This window comes from Dermochelys coriacea, chromosome 4 (genome assembly GCF_009764565.3).
Source record: "Dermochelys coriacea isolate rDerCor1 chromosome 4, rDerCor1.pri.v4, whole genome shotgun sequence".
Taxonomy (NCBI): domain Eukaryota; kingdom Metazoa; phylum Chordata; order Testudines; family Dermochelyidae; genus Dermochelys; species Dermochelys coriacea.
Window position 1 is genome coordinate 131,612,204 of NC_050071.1, and position 22,868 is coordinate 131,635,071.

General features: G+C 38.5%; 1 protein-coding gene across 5 annotated transcripts in view; it reads right to left on the reverse strand.

Moving 5' to 3' along the window:
• The window catches only part of IMMT (inner membrane mitochondrial protein), a 36,544-nt gene that overhangs the window by 8,042 nt on the left and 5,634 nt on the right, over positions 1-22,868 (reverse strand). The window contains exons 2-11 of one of the 5 annotated variants that reach the window (XM_043512694.1): positions 22,658-22,731; positions 21,652-21,841; positions 18,742-18,865; positions 18,033-18,113; positions 16,789-16,896; positions 13,811-13,947; positions 10,317-10,420; positions 8,175-8,310; positions 5,297-5,426; positions 2,033-2,047 (exon numbers count right to left, since the gene is read on the reverse strand). In XM_043512694.1, coding sequence (XP_043368629.1) covers positions 2,033-2,047; positions 5,297-5,426; positions 8,175-8,310; positions 10,317-10,420; positions 13,811-13,947; positions 16,789-16,896; positions 18,033-18,113; positions 18,742-18,865; positions 21,652-21,841; positions 22,658-22,731 — 1,099 coding nt within the window. Of the gene's footprint in view, positions 1-2,032; positions 2,048-5,296; positions 5,427-8,174; positions 8,311-10,316; positions 10,421-13,810; positions 13,948-16,788; positions 16,897-17,975; positions 18,114-18,741; positions 18,866-20,790; positions 20,870-21,651; positions 21,842-22,657; positions 22,732-22,868 lie in introns of those variants that run through there. The other 4 variants (XM_038398777.2, XM_043512695.1, XM_038398778.2 and 1 more) reach the window with 4 other exon arrangements.

Consider the following 22,868-nt stretch of genomic DNA (forward strand, 5'->3'; position numbering starts at 1 on the left):
GGTGTTGATCTTGATATATCTGGAGCAATGGAACAACTGGACAAAGCAAAGTCATACCTACAGTCTGACTGGTCAGATGAGGGATTTGAAAATGTTCTGAAGAGTGCGAAGAAGTTGGCAGAGGAACTTCACACTGAAGCTATTTTCCCACCCGTTCAAGAATACAAGAGTCACCGAAAAAGACAACATTTTGATTACAAGGCATGGGATAATCCCATAAGAAACCCCAAACACCAATTCAAAGTTGAATTCTTTAACCAGGTGCTAGATTGTGCAATACAGTCAGCTGAAGAACGTTTCATGCAGCTCAAGGAACACAGCAGTATATTTGAGATGTTGTATGATATTCCAAAACTCCTCACTATACCTGAAGAAGACCTACACCAGCAATGCAGGGCACTAGAGACAGTGTTGACACATGAGGACATGCGCGATATTGATGCAAGTGATTTAGGTGATGAACTGAAAGTCCTTTCAAGATACGTATCAGCAGGATCAACTCCAAAGGCTGTTCTGGAATATATGTGCACAACTAGGATGACCACCCTCTTTCCAAATGCTTTTGTTGCTCTGCACATATGTCTAACACCTCCTGTAACAGTTGTTAGTGGAGAACGCAGCTTCTCCAAGCTGAAGTTAATAAAAACACATCTACGCTACACAGTGACACAGGAGAGGATGGTCTGCCTAACCATCTCAATAGAGCATGAACTGGACCAGACTGCGGATCTTCAGCAGGAAGCAGTTCAAATCTTTGCAACCAAGAACGCATGAAAAGCACCACTTTGATTATTCAAATAGATAAAAATGTCAGTGTTAACTATGCAGACAAGAAAAGTTACATTTGCTGTTCAGGCGTCTGAAAGTTAAGTGTTACTTAAAATTTTTGAACAAGGCATTTTAAGTTGTTAGTTCTCCTTTATTGGGATAGGCAGCAGAGCAGTATCATGAGAAGAGAAGAACAGGAAAAAGGCAGAATTGAGACCTTTCAAAAGTTTTGGCCCAAGCGACGGGGCATGGGGGCCATCATTTGAGCTCCCCGCTCAGGTAGCAAAATGTTGTGGGCCAGCCCTGCTTGTTGACCTGCCAGGCATGCGTTGCTAAGCCCATCTGTTCCAGTGGGCACCAGAGGAGGAATTGATATTACTGGGCACGGGATTTGATTTGGGGGAACGTGCTGCGAAGGGGAGTTTTTAGTCCAGTTTAGGACTGCTGATCAACGATTAGTATGACGTGGACAGGTGGCGGGAAGAAGCGCTGCTCCTGTGATGAAGCGTTGTTTGTAACTCCTTGTACCGTGTTTAAGTTAGATGTCAAAGGAACCAGCTCCTTGTACAACCTGCTTTGGTTCAGAGTTTTTAAAATCAAACTAAACAAGTTGATAAATTTACCATTTTCCTAATGTGAAAAAACTACAGTGCATTTAGGCCAAAATTTTTCAAGCATCCACTCATTTTGCAGGCCCTACTTGACCTCAAGGGTCTGGTTTTCAGAGGTGCCGAGTATCCGCAAGTTTTAAACGGTGCTGATGGTCTCAGAACCTCCTCAAAATGAGGCTCAAGGTGGGCATAGGAAAATTGAGGAACCAAAAATTAGTGGGCACTGGAAAATTTAGGCCCAAATGGCTTACCCAAGGTTATTCAGCAAATCAATGGCAGGACACAAAAAACTTTCTGGTTCATAGTTTGTGCTCCTAATCATCTGAGATCAGCATAAGGGCATACCTAGTGACATGCCAATATTCATGTAAGGAATTTCAACCATGTAGTTGTTAGTATTTACAGTAACTGTTACCTGAGCAGCGAAACTATTTCAAGTGTATGATTTACAAGCACAACAGACAAGAGCCAGACTACACAGGGAACCTAAATGGGAAGTATTCCAAAGCAAACCTCAGCACTAATATATTTTATAAATGCAGCAACTAAACACTAGTTGATATTGCCTAGTTGTAAAGCAATGCACAACACAAACACAGAAAGAGATTTGAGAAATAACATTCATAAGAGCACAAAAAGTTACAGTAACTCACCTAAATCAGTTATCTCTGCAACAGAAAGAGGAAGGTTTGGAAAAATTAATGAACAGTCAACACAGCAAATCAATTAGTTGGTAAAAGCATGCAGAAATGTACATGAAAACACACCATTCATAGCTTTGTATTTAGAGTGCCTAGCATATTATAGGGAGTCTTTTAGTTAGACTGGCAGTTTTTTCTTTTTGTTAAAGCTCTTTAAAGTCCCTTTACATACTACCAACATAAAACCCACAACATCAAAGCCTCTAAAAATCACATTCCGAAATACATAAATGCAGATTTTAGAGCTTTAACCGTCATAGCAAAGGAGCAGTGCAGATTAAGCTAAAATATGTTTAAGAATAAGGACTACAAATTTTAATTGGGAAGCACAGCATTACACTTTGAAGTTAGTCTTTCAGTTTCAGTTATTCCAGAGCAGAGGTTTCCACAACACATCTATTGCTAGACACACAAACACTTCAGAATACAACTCTGAAGCATTTAATTATGAGCAGCAATATGGTTCATTAAAACTTGTCAAGTTTATTTGCTCAAACGATGCTCTCTCAAGACTGAAATTTAAGACAGACCAGCACAGGGAAAATTTCCCCCACAAAACGCAAATTGAATGTGGCCTCTTTGTGCCCTTGCCCTGCAATTAACAGCTTGCAGGTGGGACATCTACACTTGCAGGGAGCCCAACTGAAGAGCATTGTCATTTGCAGGATCAGAGCCCAAGTATGAAAGTTAGGAAATAATTTCAAGAATTAACAGAGTGCAAAACTGAACACCTGAAAAATGAACCTGCTACAATTCATAATCATGAGTTCCAATATGTTCATTTTTCTAGACACAGCTTTTTATATCTAAAAAGGCTGCTCACATTTGACAGATTTATTCTTATCATTGTCTTTATTAATTAAATAAGGCAAATTTTATTAAACTTATTTTCAAAATAGCTTTTCTTGTTTGTTTGAAGAGAATTTGGCAGAAACAGTTTACCATCTGCAAAGACCTAGAATTCTATTTTTGGGCCTGAAGTGAAGTTTTTTTATGGCTGTTACATATTCCTTAAAAATAAAAGCAGTTATCACAGAAAATATAAGGTGAACTACTGCAGCATGATTCAGCACAGCTATATTATACCAACTTAATATTAAGTCACAACCTGTAACGTACACAAATATGTTATGTCTACAAATACATAAACCAATTCAGAAGCTAACTCATTAAAAGCTATGAAATTTTTTTTTTTTTTTATATTGGATATAAAACAAAATCTTAGATTGTTTGGTAAACCATCATCAGAACTGCATAACTGAGGTTTCCTGAATAACACTTGCTGTCTGGTTTTTTCCCCCCTTGTTTTGTGCTAGGATACAAATCCTGACTGCATTAATTGCATGAGGTACACAGGTACAAGATTTATTCTGACAAAATTCCCTATAGCTCATCAAGCTCTACAAGTCCTTTAGGTAAGGGAAATGAAATTTTAAATTACCGTTTAAATAATTTGTGACTCTCTACTTAAATATGTTTCAAATGGTTCCTAATATGGGCTAGCATATTTTTAAGCCAGGAGAAAAAAACCCAAGCACCTAACAGAGAAATTTCCCAAAGAATAAAAAACTCCAATTTCACCGACAGAAGAGCTGTAATGTTATCAGACCAGGCTTATTTGCTGCTCTAACACAATACTCCACTCTCTGTAGAGCCATATTTAGCAAGTCACCTGACAAGTAAAAGAACAGTAACTTAGAAAAATGTGTATTTACTTTTCAGAGTTCAGTGCTGAAGTTACTGCTGCCAATTTCTCTTACCACATACATATGAACACAAGTATCTGGTAAATACACTATTTCCAACACAGGTCTTGCTTTCCACTGCATGCACACAAAGCTAAGGGCCTCGACAGTGAGATGGGCATTCTCTCACTAATGAAGGGTATGGGCACACTAAAAAAACAAGCAGCATTCTCTCAGAATCATATCAGTATTCACTACAACATAAGACAATTTAAACATCATTAAAAAAGGGCAAAGAGTCCGGTGGCCGAAAGCTTATGCTCCAATACGTCTGTTAGTCTATAAGGTGCCCCAGGACTCTGCTGCTTTTAAAGATCCAAACTAACACTGCTATCCCTCTGATCATTTCAAAAAAAAAAAAAAAAAAAATCACTTAAAATTATAAACATGCCTTTGCATAGCCATAAGATGAATCATTAAAACATCCCTGAAAGCCATTAAGCGATAGCCTCAACTATGTCAAGGAAGCTAAACATTGTCAGAAAGTTATAGACTCCCAGGGCCAGATAAATGCCAAACCATTCTTCAGAAGGAAGGACCTGATTTTGCAAAGCATTTAAGCATATGCTTAAGTTCTTTGTTATGAAAAGGGAAGAGTTATGCATATGCTTAGGGGCTTTATTCAAAGGGACTCAGCAACAGGACAAAACCATGGTATTTAATAATATATACTTTCCAAATGAAAGAAACATCCTTATGCTTTATCTCTGTTGTTTAACATAACTGTCATGTTATCTAATGATCACTAATGCAGTAGAGCAATAGCTGTTCAGTACTATCTCAAGAGCTTCTGTGTGACATTAAATGGACTTCCTCCATTTCAGTTCAGGATAATTTAATCTAGCTAAATGTACACTGGTTACTCCACCCATATTCTATAAAAACTCAGCTACAGATCTCTTTAGTTTACTGCTTTATATAGTTTATATTCCATTAAGAATCTCAGAAAGGAAATATTACAGATTTGATTTTTTAATGGAAACAAGTAGAAAAACAAAACTAAGTTACTCTAGCTGTTCCATAAATAACAGTTGCTTCTGCTTTATTGAAAGGACCCTTTTCAGTTTCACCTGGCCTTCTCTTTCCATCATATGGGCTTATCTACATTACTACTCTTGGAACACCTGGAAATTTAAAAAAAGACTACAACAGAGGACAGCATAAGTACCTTTCTAATGTTAAGTTTCAGTGCGGGTGCTTTCTTCAAGCTACCCAAAAACCATCTCTTGTGATTTCATCACCAAGAGCATAATTGCTCCATAAATCACCTACTGAAAATGAGGGTCTTCTGTACCAGTTGGTTCAGATTACTTGGGATTTTAGAGTTTATTCACAATAGTTTACAATTGATGTATAGAAACAGAAAATTAAAACAATTGTATGTCAGTATACACAGCTGTAGTGCTCTTGGAAAACAAAGTGCTTTGTGCATCACTAAATATAAAAGGTAACATAACAGTCCAAGACTTACTTAGCCCCTTCCAGCCAGTTTGTATTTCTGGAGTGATACTATCCAGTTCTCGCTGAAATTCATCCTTAGCTTTAGCCACAAGTTCATGGTACTGAGCTACTATCTTAGCCTCAGATTGTGCTGCCTGAACCTACAAGATATAAATAAATAAAAATTGGGTTAGATATATCTTTGAAGGCAAGTATTAAATCATATCCGTTTGGGCTGTCAAGCAATGAAAAAAATTAATCACGATTAATCACGCGATGAAAAAATTAATCGCAATTAATCACACTGTTAAATAATGGAATACCATTTATTTAAATATTTTTGGATGTTTTCCACATTTTCAAATATATTGATTTCAATTACAACACAGAATACAAAGTTACAGTGCTCACTTTATATTTATTTTTATTACAAATATTTGCACTGTAAAAAACAAACAGTATTTTTCAATTCAGCTCATACAAGTACTTTAGCATGCAAGTTGAACTTACAAATGTGGAATTATGTACAAAAAGATAACTGCATTCAAAAATAAAATAATGTAAAACTTTAGCACCTACAAGTCCAATCAGTCCTACTTCAGCTAATCACTCAGACACACAAGTTTAGTTATAATTTGCTTCCCGCTTCTTGTTTACAATGTCACCTGAAAGGGAGACCAGGCATTCGCATGGCACTGTTGTAACTGGCATGGCACGATATTTACATACCAGATGTGCTAAAGTTTCATACGTCCCTTGATGCTTCATCCACCATTCCAGAGGACATGCATCCATGCTGATGGTGGGTCTGCTCAATAACAATCCAAAGCAGAGCAGACCAACGCATGTTCATTTTCATCATCAGTCAGATGCCACCAGCAGAAAGCTGATTTTCTTTTTTGGTGGTTTCAATTCTGTAGTTTCTGCATCGGAGTGTTGCTCTTTTAAGACTTCTAAAAGCATGCTCCACACCTCGTCCCTCTCAGATTTTGGACTGCACTTCAGATTCTAAAACCTTGGGTTGAGTGCTGTAGCTATTTTTAGAAATCTCACATTGGTACCTTCTTTGTGTTTTATCAAATCTGCTGCAAAAGTGGTCTTAAAATGAACGTGTGCTGGGTCATATCCGAGACTGCTATAACATGAAATATATGGCAGAATACAGGTAAAACAGAACAGGAGACATACAATTCTCCCCCAGGGAGTTCAGTCACAAATTTAATTACAGCATTATTTTTTTTTAAAGGAGCATCATCCACATGGAAGCATGTCCTTTGGAATGGTGGCCAAGGCATGAAGGGACATACGAATGTTGAGTATATCTGACACCAATACCTTGCAACACCGGCTACAAAAGTGCCACGAGAACACCTGTTCTTACTTTCAAGTGACATTGTAAATAAGAAACAGGCAGTAGTATCTCCCGTAAATGTAAACAAACTTGTTTGTCTTAGCGATTAGCTGAACAAGAGGTAGGACTGAGTGGACTTCTAGGCTCTAAAGTTTTACATTGTTTTGTTTTTGAGTGCAGTTATGTAACAAAACAAAAAAAATCTACATTTGTAAGTTACACTTTCATGATAAAGAGATTGCACTACGGTACTTGTATGAGGTGAATTGAAAAATACTATTTCTTTTGTTTATCTTTTTTACAGTGCAAATATTTAATCAAAAATAATATAAAGTGAGCACTGTATACTTCATAATTGAAAATGTAAAAAAACCACCCAAAAATATTTTATAAATTTCAATTGGTATTCTATTGTTTAACAGTGTGACCCATGGCACAGCCATGACTAGCACAGGTCAGTTGACTCAGGCTCAGGGCTATGTGATTACAGTGTAAACATTTGGATTCAGGATGGAGCTTCAGCTCTAAGATTCCACTCTCCAGCCCAAGCATCTACACTGCTATTTTTAGCCTCACAGCCCGAGCCAGCTGACCCAGGCTCTGAGACTCGGTGCTGCAGATTTTTTAATTGGTAGTGTGGACATGCCCTAAGAGTATTCTACATCAAGGCTAAGTCCTTGAACACATCCAAGGGTTTAGCACTGTAATGGAACACAGTTAAGCTCATATCTATGCTCTAAGTCAGCCAGTTCTGAGACAATCATATTGTATTGTTTATAGCCAAGATTGACCCTAGAGCTGTTGTTCTAGTTTAGATCTGTGTGCCGATGTTCCTATCAATACATAAAGATAAAAGAAAAGGCACATTTCAATAAAAGCAGTTTTATAAGTCATAAGAACCCTGCAAGGCAGGTAAGTTTTATCATCACATTACAAATAAGAAAGCTGAGAAAGAAGTAAAGTGATTTGCTTGAGGCTACATAGAAACTCATTGGCAAAACAGATGCTTGCTCCTAGTTCTGTGTTCTAACCACAGGACCATGGTGTGTCTCCTTTCCCATCTTTCAAAGAAATATGAATTTCTCATGAAGGTTAAAGAATATCACAACCCTCTAAGTCACCTATAATATTATTTACATTTTTTTTCCTGAAGAGGGAAAACAAAACAAAAAAAAGCAACTCCAGAGTATCGTGAAAAACAATAGTACCTGAATACGTCAAAACAAGCAAAGCTAGCTTAGTGTGTGTCTATTTATCCATTCTGATTGATTTACAACTAACACCATGATCAAAAGCTACAAGTTACCTAACTTCCATTAAACTAAAGAAAGCATTCACCCACTAAAACAGATCAAGTAATTGAGCCACCTTTTCCTGCCCCCACCAGGATCTTGTGAAAAATTGTTCATTGTGACAGGTCAGCTCAAAAGCTCAAATTATAGCTGAATGGTTCTGAATTTATACTCAGTATTTTTAAGCTATTGCAGGTTTCTGCACATGCTGGCAATTGCCCATTATGCAAATGATGATTTGTTAGGACAGACGTGGGAATTGTTACCTTTTTTACTTCATTGTCCAGGTCAACTATCATATGATGAAGATTCTCTTCTGCAGCAAGTATGTGAGATTTGGCTCCAGTGACCTGAGACTTCTTGGCATCATCAATCACACCCTTCATTTTCTCTAATTTTTCTCTGAAAAAGGCAGAAACTACTAATTAGCATATACAGAAGTTCCCTTATTATCTGTACTGGCAGGGAGATTGATCAGATGACCTAACAAACTAACTAAAGGAGAACTTTAAACTCTAAACAGAGCTGCTAGACTGTTCAATGTTTTAAACAGATTTGAAATTATGATCGTATTTAGTGTGAAATTTTCCTTCATAAAACTTTTTGCCCAAGAGGATGGGTTGTGAGGACACAGATTTATTTTGTAAGCTCATTTAGTTTTATATTCTTAAATTGTACATGCAATTGTATATTTGCACATAGTTACATGCAGGGAACTAGGTTGGATGTACTCTGCCAAATCAAATGCACCCGATATTTGAAAACTGAGCCACTTCTAGCTAATGCAAAGTTTAGTACTAAAGAAATGCTTACATTTGTAGAAGTGAATTGGCTGTATAACTTTTGGCCCAAGTTTTTTGGAAGGTGTGATGAAAAGGAAATGGAGACATTTATAAATTCAAACATTAATAGAAATGTTTGTGACTTTTTTTTTTTAATTTAAGTTCTCCCCTTACATAATTGGAAACTCAAGACAACAGCACTATGTTCCTGATCCAAAGCCCATTGAAACAAATGGGAAAGACTCCCATTGTTTCAATGGACTATGAAGCAGGCCCTAAATGAATACAAGCAATAGAGCAAAAAGTAAACTAACAGCAGCCAGTCAGATTTTTACAGCTAAAATTATCTTGTGTTCTTTAAAAATACTGGCTCTAGTGATACTATTAGGAATAGGTTTCAGAGTAGCAGCCGTGTTAGTCTGTATTCGCAAAAAGAAAAGGAGTACTTGTGGCACCTTAGAGACTAACAAATTTATTAGAGCATAAGCTTTCGTGAGATGAAGTGAGCTGTAGCTCACGAAAGCTTATGCTCTAATAAATTTGTTAGTCTCTAAGGTGCCACAAGTACTCCTTTTCTTATTAGGAATAGTCAAACAGGTAAGGGAAGGGGAAGAGCAGCATTCAACACTCCAATCATTTTGAATTTAAAAAGGATTTTTTTTGTTGAAAAGTTTACACACAGTCAGTGGCTATTAGGAGCATTTTTATTGTTTACTAGCTTTCTGGGGGGAGGTTTGCTGACGGGCTTTCCTGAGTTCTTCCCACATGCTTTCAGGTTTCATTTTTCGCATCTCCCCAGAGTCTTTCCAAGATAACCAAATTTTAGGCGTGTCCTACTTCCACATACACACCCCCTTTAATACATTGAAATCACTATTCTTCAAGAGCCTGCATAAACTAAAAACTCATTAACGAAGACTTAGAAGTAGTTATACAAAACTTTAGGATTATGTGCTGAAAGGATTATGATCTAAAAAGCAAGGTTATTTGTCTTTTTTTAAGTTTCTAATGTAATTACTGCACAATCCTAAGGAGTCTAACTTTACATAACCAGGTTTTAAAGTTTTGGCCATTACAACTGATGATACCTACTGGTATTATTGATCCCTGTACATACAGAGGCCAGCTGTGAAATATCTGCAGTAGGTTTGCTAATACTGTTTAAGTTTATCCAAGATTTTATCTGTACAAGACATTACAGATATAAATATAATTTTTTTTTGTCCACTGTCTCTTCTAATTAATAGTTCAGACCAGATTTGGGTTGTTTGGTCTCACTGCCACGGTATCTAAGCTCCAAGAGTGATCGAATTCATTCATTGTTTTATTAGAAAAAGGAAAGGAAACAATGAAAATAATTAAGATTTTACTGTTTCAGATTCTCTATTATATCAATGTTCTGCAAAATACCAAATCCAGAGACATCTGAGAAGCACATGCAAAGCATGCTTATATCAAGAGTATGCTTGGGTTAAATTTTTTGGTGCTGACCTAAGTATAATCTAGTTATGAACAAGTCGATCTAATTTACACAAATACAGTTTACCGTGTGTTGTTTTAGAATTTCTGCCAAATTGGACACTGGCAATATGTAATCAACCCTATGAAATGCTCAGAACAACTTACTTGGCTTTCAGAAGGGCATCAGCAGCTTCATCCACAGCCCTCCTGCGATCTTTCAGTGCTTCCTCCAAGGTCCGCCACTGAGCAGATTTTCTCTCTCCTGAAGTCTAGGAAGCAAAAGCTTTCTAATTAGGCAAGTTATAACCACTAACAAAATCATCAGCAAGAATGGAAATTCAAAATAGCTGCACAAACTTGAAGGTTCCTAACTAATTTGCAATTAACTTGAAATATGCCCTTTTAAAAATTACCTTAAGTCATTTAAAAACCAATTACCTTTCTTAATACCAACAACTGAAAGTTTTTAAAATCTAATTTTATCAGAATTTATGCTGTTTACTTTATGCACTTTGTTCTGACTAAACAGTGAAAATAAAAACTAGTCAATTTCACATTGATCCTCCTGAAATAGAGGAATGTAGGAGTCTTTGGGTTGGACACTACTGGGAAATATTTGCTGATTTTTAAAAATGTAATACATGTAAATAGAATACTAGTTCTTGTGTTTTAAAAATAATCTTAAAATTCAAGCTCTAGATTCAGTGTAACCTATATAATCATGTTCCCTTCATTTTAAAACACATGAATATATTTTTCATACAGTTCCTATCAATCCAGTAGTATTGATAACCAAATTCCCCAATGTGGTATCAACATTTCAGACTTTCCACATAGGAGACCTTCCAAGCCCAGTCCTTATTAGCTATGGATATGCCTCTGTAAAGCTAATTAGCCACTTGAACACCTTCTGGCCTAGAACATTGCTGAAAGTAACAACCCTCTGCTGAAAATAAAATCTAGAAATGTTAAATTAAAACACACTGGGACTGTATGTTGGCATAGCTAATGTACATTCCTTAGCCAGAGACATCTCAGTCGATGTAGACACAGCCTGGAAACATTTTTGAGATACTGTACAACATATAATATGGCTGCTGAAGTTTTTGGCTTGGTTAAGAGGAACCAGGACTGGTTTGATGAGAATGACCCCAAAACACTCACTGCATGCTACACATCGAGTCTACATTAAGGATGAGGATTCAGCAGCTAGGAAGGTGGCTCATACCAGACTTTGGCAAATAAAAAACCAGTGGTCAGAAAAATAAAGCCATGGAGTTACCATGGACAGCAGACCACAAAGACATCCCAAAGCTGTTTTGCTAGCCTTTGTGCTGCATATGGCCTCAGATGCAAAGTGATAATACCTGTATATATGCTGAACAGCAATCCGTTCAACTGACAAAAAAAAAATACTTGCTCGATGAACAAACATTTCAGTTTCATACTCAACTGCCCTTCCAACATTTCTGAGAAAGCAATTAATACTACTCCACAGCGCTCTTTAAAATAAGATCTTGTTCCAGCCCCAACCTGATATGAGACCATAATAGTAGTCAAGCAGAGGTCACAAGGGAAAGCACCCAGACCAGGTGCCATTCCAGCACAGATCTACAAGCAGGCTGGCTATCATATTGCAAGGTGTCTTTCAAGATTCTTCCCCACTATCTGAGAGCAAGAGTCGGTGCTACAGGATTTCAAGTATGCCAATATTATTCACCTTCGTAAGGGTGATAAGGCAAACTGATAATCACCATGTCATTTTTCTACATTCTGTTGCTGGGAAAAGCCTTCCATGGATTATATTGAACCGATTTAACCCCTATCTTGTGGAAATCTCCTCCCTGAGTCTCAATGTGGATTTTGATCTGGACAGGGCACTGCAAACATGATCTTCACAGCCCATCAACTTCAGGAAAAGTGAAGGGAGAAAAACCATGACCTTCATACTGTGTCCATCAACTTAGCCACAGCTTTTGATTCTGTAAATCATGAAAGACTTTGGAAACTTTTATTCATCTTTGGATGCTCTTCCAAGTTTGTTTTTGTCATTTGGCGCACAATGGAATGATGGCCAGAGTGGGGGAAAATGGCAAGATATCAGACTCCTTTCCAGTCATCAGTGGCACCAAACCAGGTTCATGATGGCTCCCACACTCTTTTCCATCCTTTTTTCAGCTATGCTTATGGATGCATTTCATAAACACTGACAGAGATTATTTATTCGTTTCCACAGCGATGGAAAGTTGTTTAATGCTTCCATAAAAGTGGCAGATTTATTTAAGGAGCTCGTGTGCGCCAGTAAGACTGCACTAGTTGCTCACTTGGATTAGTGATAGTTGATTTATAACTGATCACCTCACTCATGTAGTTAACTGCTTTGGTTTCACAGTTAGCTGAAAGAAAACTGAAGTACTATACCAACTTGTGCCAGGGGATGTGTACAATGCTCAAGTCCATGGAGAAGTTTTGTTACCCAGGGAGCATGCTGTCACACAGCGCCACAACTAACTATGAGATTACCCATCGAATAGCCAAGGCAAGCTTTGCATTTACAATGTTGTCACACTGCCTATGGAACACTACAGGCGTACAAATAAGCACTAAGATATATGTTTATGATGAGGCAGTGGTGCTAACACTTCTATATGGGATCACTGCCATACCAGGAAACTTGATCAGTTCCATATGCGCTGTGCTGTTTGCTGGGTCACATAATGGCACAAGATTCCTAAACCAAACTCCTTAATCGTTGTTGGATGTCTGACATTCAACGCATACTCATAACAACTCAACTGCACTGGCCTGGGCCCCTTGTTTGTATGGCCAACCCAAGAACACCCAAGACCATATATTATGGTCGGTCAACTTAAAGCACCCACTCTCATGTTGATCAGTACAAATGGTATAAAGATACACTGAAGTCAAGCTTGAAAACATGTCCGGTTGATCCCAGTAACTGGGAAGCAACATCTACGACAGAGCAAGGTGGCAGCATATTTGCTGCTGTTAACCACTTTGAAGCAAGAGGTATCAGCAACTTATGAGAAAAATATGAACAGCACAAAGCAAGGATACCATAGCTTGCAGTTGTCACGGACAATTTTTCTGTCCCACATGCAACTGTGTCTGCGCTTCTCACTTCAGACTGATCTGCCATATACTTGTTCATTTATAGTGTTTGCTGAATCCTTGTACATTGACACTGATGTAAGACTCCATGATGACACATTCCATATTCACTACTAGACACTAACAAATGAACTTCTGTAGCAAAAGAGAGAAATCCACTGTAACTGAGTGTCCAGGGAGGTTGAAGTGTTCTCCGACTGGAACTATTTTAGTAATAGTAATGGTTTTAACAAAGTGATCTAAAGTGGAGTTAGAGAGGTTTGATGTCCTTACCACAATATTTAGTATATTCATTTCCTACACACTTCACACATATTAAATGTTAACTCTCTGAATACCCCTACTGAGCAGGCAAAGAAGAACTATCCCCATTTCATAGACAGGGAAATTGAGGAACAGAAGTGCCATTACATGTTCAAACCCACAGGAGAAAAATCAATTATCTGATATCTTCAATTGTATGATAAACATTTCTAGATACTTCGATAGACAAAGTAAGAGCTGCATCGGAATTTTATTCAGTTTACCTCAGAATTATCCATAGCCTCCTTCAGTATCTGAGCATGAGCATTAACAGCTTGCACTGCAGCTTCCTGGGCGGTAATTGCCTGAAGGGTTACTCGAGCAGTACTGCTTAGGGCTCCTTCCAAAGCTGCTGCAAGAGCTGGAGAAATAAACATTAAAAACACAGATAATTTCCTCTATCACGTTACCATAATAAAAAACATTTGCATACATATGGGTAACACTCATGTCCCCCACCACATTTCCTCAATTGGCCCCATGATATTACTTTTCACCACCCAAAAGGATTACTGAGAATTCCTTAAAATTATCAAAAAAAAAAAAGAACGAGTACTTGTGGCACCTTAGAGACTAACAAATTTATTTGGGCGTAAGCTTTCATGGGCTAAAACCCACTTCATCAGATGTATTTTCCACTCCATGCAGTAGGAAGATACATATACATATACACATACACATACACAGAACATGAAAAGATGGGGGTTGCCATACCAACTAATGAGACAAATCAATTAAGGTGGACTTAGCAGGAGAAAAAAAAAACTTTTGTAGTGATAATCAGGATGGGCCATTGGATCGTGTGGTGTATCCTGGATGGAAGCTGGAGGCACGTAGGTAAGTATAGCGGTCAGTAGGTTTCCGGTATAGGGTGGTGTTTATGTGACCTTCGCTTATTAGCACTGTAGTGTCTAGGAAGTGGATCTCTTGTGTGGACTTGTCCAGGCTGAGGTTGATAGTGGGATGGAAATTGTTGAAATCCTGGTGGAATTCCTCAGGTGCTTCTTTTCCATGGGTCCAGATGATGATGTCATCAATGTAGCACAAGTAGAGATGGGGTTAGGGGACGAGAGTTGAGGAAGCGTTGTTCTAAATCAGCCATAAAAATGCTGGCATACATGGGGCCATGCGGGTACCCATAGCAGTGCCAATGACTTGAAGGTATACATTGTCCCCAAATGTGAAATAGTTGTGGGTGAGGACAAAGTCACAAAGTTCAACCACCAAGATTGATGTGACATTATCAGGGATACCGTTCCTGACGGCTTGTAGTCCATCTTTGTGTAGATGTTGGTGTAGAGGGCTTCTACATCCATAGTGGCTAGGATGGTGTTTTCTGGAAGATCACCAAGGGATTGAAGTTTCCTCAGGAAGTCAGTGGTGTCTCAAAACATAGCTGGGAGTGCTGGTAGCGTAGGGCCTGAGGAGAGTCTAAACAGCCAGACAATCCTGCTGTCAGGGTGCCAATGCCTGAAATGATGGGGCGTCCAGGATTTCCAGGTTTATGGATCTTGGGTAGCAGATAGAATACCCCATGTCAGGGTTCTAGGGGTGTCTGTGCAGATTTGTTCCTGTGCTTTGTCAGGGAGTGTCTTGTGCAGATGGTGTAGTTTCTTTTGGTAACCCTCAGTGGGATCAGAGGGTAATGTCCTGTAGAACGTGGTGTTACAGAGCTGCCTAGCAGTCTCTTGTTCATATTCCGACCTAGTCATGATGACGACAGCACCTCCTGTGTCAGCCTTTTTTATTATGATGTCAGAGTTATTCCTAAGGCTGTGGATGGCGTTGTGTTCTGCACGGCTGAGGTTATGGGGCAAGTGATGCTGCTTTTCCACAATTTCAGCCCATGCATGTTGGCGGAAGCATTCTATATGGAAGTCCAGTCTGTTTTGACCTTCAGGAGGAGTCCACGCAGAATCCTTCTTTTTGTAGTGTTGGTAGCAAGGTTTCTGTGGGTTAGTGTGCTGTTCAGAGGTGTGCTGGAAATATTCTTTGAGTCAGAGACATCAAAAGTAGGATTCTAGGTCACCACAGAATAGTATCTTGTTTGCGTGGGTGGAGAGGCAGAAGGAGAGGCCCTAAGATAGGACAAAAAGAAAAGAAGTATTTGTGGCACCTTAGAGACTAACAAATTTATTTGAGCATAAGCTTTCGTGAGCTACAGCTCACTTCATCGGATGCATTTGGATGCATCCGATGAAGTGAGCTGTAGCTCACGAAAGCTTATGCTCAAATAAATTTGTTAGTCTCTAAGGTGCCACAAATACTCCTTTTCTTTTTGCGAATACAGACTAACACGGCTGCTACTCTGAAACCTAAGATAGGACAGATTCTTCTGCCGGGCTAAGAGTATAGCTGGATAGATTAACTATATTGTTGGGTGGGTTAACGGAACCACTGCTGTGGCCCCTTGTGGCATGTAGTAGTTTAGATAGTTTAGTGTCCTTTTTCCTTTGTAGAGAAGCAAAGTGTGTGTTGTAAATGGCTTGTCTAGCTTTTGTAAAGTCCAGCCAGGAGGAAGTTTGTGTGGAAGGCTGGTTTGGATTTTTTTTTTTTTTTTTTTTTTTTTAAAAAACGAGAGTATCCAGTTTTGAGAGCTCATTCTTAATCTTTCCCTCTTTGCTGTATAGGAGGTTGATCAGGTAGTTCCACGGTTTCTTTGAGAGCATGTGACACAATCTCTCAGCATAGTCTGTGTGGTATGTAAATTGTAATGGATTTTTTACCTTCAGTTCTTTTGGTATGATATCCGTCTGTTTGCATTTGGAAAGGAAGATGAGGTATGTGGACTATACTGCATCAAGGGCAAGCACAAAGATTCTCACAAGCCCTGGCACACATTAAGCACTGAGTAAGATCCATTGTAATGGACATTTCCCTATTGGAAAAAGCAGTCTGCTCTCCAGTCATTCTTTCCCAGTGACCCAACACAAATCCCAGTGTGGTTCATGCTGCCCTGCACTGCTAAGTCTGCTACAATTCTTACTATTATTACTCTTACTAACATAAGACAGGCAGAGGGACCAGACAAAAAGGAAATGGAAAGAGTACGGAAGCAGTCTTGTATAAAGAATCTACAACACTATAGCTGCTTCATAAATTATTGTTTGTACACTACCATATATACATACGGCTATATTGTATATTTACAACAGTGTGAATTCCTATCTATGACAACCAAATTATATCTTAATTTACATACATGAAATCTTCTCCTGTTCCTCTTTGTCTTGCTGTGCAAGACGGGCTGCAACTTCCTCTGGTGGCCGTTCTTTTATGGCAAGGGAGTCTCCACCCGTACTTTCTTCACCTACACACAGAGATGAGGAGGGAAAAAACAAGGCTTAGTGAAAAACCAAAATTAGTACCAGGGTTACTTATCGTGGAGGGACCATTTCTTTTTGAGTCTAATTTGTATTGGCAGCATCACTACAATCATCCAGCAACCTCCTCAAATCTTGTATTTCCAGAGTTGCAAAGTTTAGCCTGAGCTCTCCTTGCAGTCAAAGATAACTACACAGACACACATACTCAGACTTATCCCCACATTTCTGACAGTTGAAAAGGATAAACTGAACAAAAAATGAAGATGGAAAGCAATGCTAAAACACAGCTGGGAAACTAAAGAGATTGTCATATGGTGAATAACCATTGCTTTCCATTTCCATTGCTGTGTTAGCATGGCTGGGAAGTTCGGCCAAAACAGCGAAAGGTTAGGAGGGAGGCTAAGGAAAGATGGGATGATATAATTTCCATCAGCAGAGTTCAGTTCTCCCACTGTTTACGACCGTTCATTCTGCACTATTTTTCCCTGTCCCTAAAACACATAGTAAGTGGACAATTGAAAAGTTATGGCCTAAATGGTTTTCGTACAGGAAGTCTGTGGAAGAGCAGAGATGAGAATCCAGATCTCCTGACTCCCAGCCCTATGCTCTAACCACAAGACCAAGTTGCCTCTTAACGCTCATGCTAACTCTGAAGTGTTTGTTTACCGTTGGCATATTGATTCAGACTTGTTAAATATAATACCAGTAAAAATCTTATTTAGAAAAAAAATGCTATTATTGCAAAGAAGCTATAGTTCTTCTAATGAATTTGCTACAGTGTGTTTTAAAGTTTTGTGATTGATGCTTCCTCGCCAATGCCCTGGATACATAGCTTTCCTGAACTCTGGCCAAGAAATCACCAGATCAGAGGTTAAGTGGGATGTATACAGTTCTGATTTTCCGAACTAACCAAGCAGAAATCTTTTCACATTATCTAAGGTCTCATATGGCCCAATCCTGCAGTCCTTTTCCATGCAGAACATTCACAAGTTGGTGAGAGGTCTGCATCCAGAAGGCATAAAGGATTGAGTCGTTAGATCTGATTAATAAGTCATTTAAGCACCTGATGCAGCAGGTTTGTGTTTCTCTTCATGGTGTCCTTGTAGGTGATCTTTATCACTTTTGTCATCCTGCATGCCTGGAGCTGGTATTGACAAAGCTTCACCTGTTGCAGAAATTATTTGAGCTACTTCTGAGCTTGCTGTAAACAAATAAAAAACAACAACAACATATACAGTACCATTTGTATAATTTCTGTGTATAACATAGTTTAGATACCTGAATGTTGTTTACGTTGGGGACAAAGAACATTACACATACAGAGTGTGAATAAGCCACCTTCTCTCATTAGCAAAGGTCATAAGTGGCCGAAAACCAGATACTACTTCCCACCCAGAATTTAACTGAAGGTAGGGCTGAAGGACAGGACACTCCCAACTTCTATAAACTGTGACTTGGCAGTTTGCCCACATTAAGCCCTTTGCAGTTACCAGAAACTTAGAAGACCTAGGAGACAAGTATCCAAGATATTCTTATTGAATCCTGTGTACAAGCCTCACAATCCAGTTAATTCATGTCTTCAGCTGCATTAAAAAAAAAAAAAAAATCTAGTCACTGCAGTTTACATTAGCCTGCAGAAAAGTAACCAGAATGCAATCAGAAAGCACCCCACCACTGAAATAGAAAAGACCATTATCTCCTAGAGCAAATATCTTACCAATGATTACATAACACCAGTCTTCAAAATAGTTTTATAATGTAAAGTATACCAAAAACCACCATTTTGTTCCTCTCCCCACAATAAATTTTACACCATTCTGGAAAGTTACCTCCTTTTTCTTCCACCAACGTTGAAGGAGCTTCTGTCTTACTCTTCTGCGATCTGGTACTGGGCTGTTTGGAGTCTTTCATTAACTCTTCTACAGAGGAGATTTTTAGTGGACCAGGTTGTATCTTGAAAACCATATATATTTTTTTTTAAAAAATCACCACATACTATCAGTCATACAATGAATATTCAAAGAGTCACAGTTCTATTAGATTATAAATATTTCAGCATAGGACTTCTGTTTTTATATACTGTACAACATCATGCACATTGCTAGCACTTCAAAAAAATAATTCCACCCACCAGGCAGTAGCAGATCAGATTATCTGAATAACCCCAAAATGCTATTAGAATGTAAAATGTCATTTGCATTAGCAATTTTCAAGATCAGAGACTTGACCATACAAGACCCTTTGCTATCAGTTTCATATTTTACATGGTAAATTTAGAATTTCACACCCAATTTTTAATTTGAAAGCAGCCTTCACAATTTTCAATTTTTAAAATGAATTCATTAGTTTGTGTAATTTAATTATGAACAAAGAATTTTAACAGATTGTCTTTATCAAGTACCACCCCATAACATTCAAGGTACCCCAAAGAACTCTACAAAGCAATTAACTGTCTTAATACAGATTGTGTACAGACTCTAGATACACTATTCACACACCACCAAATGGCTCACATGCAGCTTTGGAAACTGGGTTTCCATTACTTCCCAACGGAGATAACTACATAATCTGTAAAACCTCACTGACAAAGTTTTTTTCTGATATTCATTAGCCACTACCAATACATCCTCATACCATATTAAACAAGTCCTCTCCCCTATTGGCACTTATAGTCTTTATATGCTTGTAGACCGTGTCCTCCCTTAGCTGTCACTTTGCCAAGCTATAAATAGTGAGTTCTTTTAAATTTTTCTTCCGGGTTAATCCAGACTATGTCCACTTGAAAACAGAGTCAAGGGTCCTTGCTTGGAGGAATTTTCAATTTACTTTTATCACCCTGATTCAGAGCAAACTATCTTCAGGGAAACATCTCTCTTTTGGCAGAAGAGGGGTGACAGAGAAACAGGACACGCTCTCTGATTTTGGGTCAGCATCATTCACTGATGTTCTGGATGTATTTAGGGAACTTTTGGCTATCACTACCAAACTTGACTCGTCTTTGTTGCACAATAAAATGTAGAAAGGAGACACTGGGTCTGTACTGCTAGAAACTGTCACTCTCTTAGTGAGGGCAGGCATCAACAAAGTTTACATTAAGCCCTTGCTCAAGAAACCGTCGTCTGACATTAAGATCTCACTAATCATCACCCACTCCCTTTTCTGGGTAGGCTACAAAAGTGATGGTGAAGGTGAAAAAACTAGGAAATCTGAGACTCCAGGAGTTTCCATAGATCCTAGGCAATCTACTTTCAGACCAGGATATAGTGGGAAAAACACACTTGGTTCATTGGTAGATGACCTTGTGACAATAGGTAACAGATGTAAAAGCCAAGCAGTCATGATTATTCTGTAAGATGCTTTTGATACCATTGACCACAATATATAATTGACATGGCCACAGACTGACAGGAATTGATCAATCAAATTTGAATGGCTCTACTGATTTCAATCTGACAGGACCCAGAAGTTAATACTGACTGAATGTGCATCTAGCCCAAAGGTTCACTCAGGTAGGGGACTGCCTATTCTTTCACCCCCAAGCCTCTCCTGTCCAGTGGGTAAGACAGATCACTAGGAAAGATAAGGCAATTTAGGCTACAATGCCTTTATTAGGCAGATGACACCAGCTTTGTCATCTCCATTTCATCAAATGTGCACAAAGCAGTTAAGATTTACTCAGCGTCCGGCTGGGATAGAGGGCTTGAATAAGGACAAACCGGCTGAGACTCAACTCAGATAAGAAATAACGTTAGCTAAGATGGGGAACGAACTAAAACAACTGGAGTAAGTTATATTGTCCTGTTCCATTCAGAGAATATGCTAGTTTAGCCCCCCTCCCAACTTAGGTTTGCAACCCTGGGATCTTTCTGGATCCTCACCTGCTTCTGAAAGCTCAGATAGATGATAAAAAGCGTTCCTGGCCACTGATGCTATGCCTGGCCAGGAGGCCTTTTCTTTCTGATGAGGTAAACGTGAAATTTCTAAAGTTAATTTATTTAAAGTCACTAGGAGCTAAGGGCACTCAGCACCTTCCCAGATCAGGATTGCAGAAAGGGTCTCTCCTGCCATCTGCAAAGTGATGCCAATGACCTTTTCCAATATGACCTTTATTGCAATACAAAATCCAACATGGTGTTCTCTATCACTTTTAACTTTAAAGATTTCAAAGTTTATCTGTTCCCAAAGATGCACGATCTTAAAGTGATTCAGCCTGGACAAATGTATTTCCTGCTCATATTTCTTAACCTCACTACATCCCTATACAGTACTATTCCTTCCAGCATAATATGACATGCAAATTTCATCAGTGTGCCATTTCCAGATTATTAATGACCAAACATAATACCTATCTATTTTAGACCTCTCCACTCAAATAAGTAAAAAATGGCAAGATTTTACAATCCATGAATCACAATCCATTTGAGACTGTGAAACCATATTAAAACCAAAAAGAAGCAGTGCACAAGAACAGAACACAGCAGGTGAAGTCAGTCAAAAGGTAAATGGTAAGTCAGCAGCACACAATGTCTGAAATATGAAAGGATTTTTATTGTGTATCTATTAAATCTCTCTCTCTCTCTCTCTCAAAAGAAAGCAGAAATACATACAGACTTTTTCTAATTACAGTCATGCTGAATTCACAGTTCTGGCCTCTTGTGTATACTGAATCAAAAGTATTTAGAATTTGAGAAACAAAGCAAAAAAGTTTCCTTTATAAAAAAATTTACGTGAAAACTTACTGGGTTTTTTGGCGTTGGCACATTATAAGGGGCAGGACCAAGTGCCATTTCAAAGAGTTTATCAGAGTATGGGAGGGTCTTCTCTACATTCTCTCGGAAACGTGGATCATAATTAGCATACAGAACAGTTCCACCAACTCCTCCGCCAACAAACAAGACACTTGCCCCAATAATTTTGCCTGCAGAAACACTAGAGAAGAGAAAAGAAATAAAGCTGAGAAAACCTTTATGTACGTCAAACCAGTAGGATAGAAAACAAACTCGGAGAGGAACACCAAATTGTTGTTATAGATCTGAAAGCCATCCTTTTTAAAATGAAGGCCCATAACCATTTTAATATATCTAGGCAAACCTAAATACACATAGCAACTAGTTGAATAACTTCAACTTAACTTTTCTAATTACTGCAGCTTTCTGAGCCACACAAAGCCTGACATATTGATATTAAGCACAAGGGATGGAAAAGTGTTACAAGCGTTTGTGAGCAACTAATGAAGAAACAACACACCCAGTTAATTTGGTTTTACATGTCATAGGGCAACCAGAGACTTTTGGGGCAGCACCTTTCTATAGAGTCTAACTCCACTGACAGCGAAAATACTTTAAGGGCCAGCTTTCCAAGAAAGCTCTGTACCTGCAAATGGGGCCAATTTTCTGAAGAGTTCAGTCTGTTTTCAATCTCATCTGCATGACTCCTCCTTCAGCACTACCAAGTCCCTCAGTACCACACTGGGGCACTGGTTCCAGACTAACACAGAAGCAACAATGCCACCAACTAACATTGTCTGCAATAACCCACTTTCTCTATGGTGGTTTCCCATCCAAGTGATGACCATTTGGCAGATTGAAATCTGATGCAATCACGCAAGAAATTGTTGCTGCAAACCATAAACATATACTTGCAACAAATATGTAATTGCAAATCCCACCTAAGTGAAAATGACCAAACTCACTCTTGATGAATCAGGTTAAATTACCAATACCACCTACGAAACTCAATGCATACCCAGACTGTCCTGACGTAGCATATCCGCGGCATAGTCGTAATGGACGGAGTGAATATTTACCACATAGGCAGTTCTAAGAAGAAAACAAGAATAAAGTGATGCATACAATTTAGAACATTTTTTAAAAATTTTCTGCATTTCAACTAATTCCATTTATTCACAAAATAGTCAATCACTACCTCTTACATATATTCTGATAAACAGATAGAA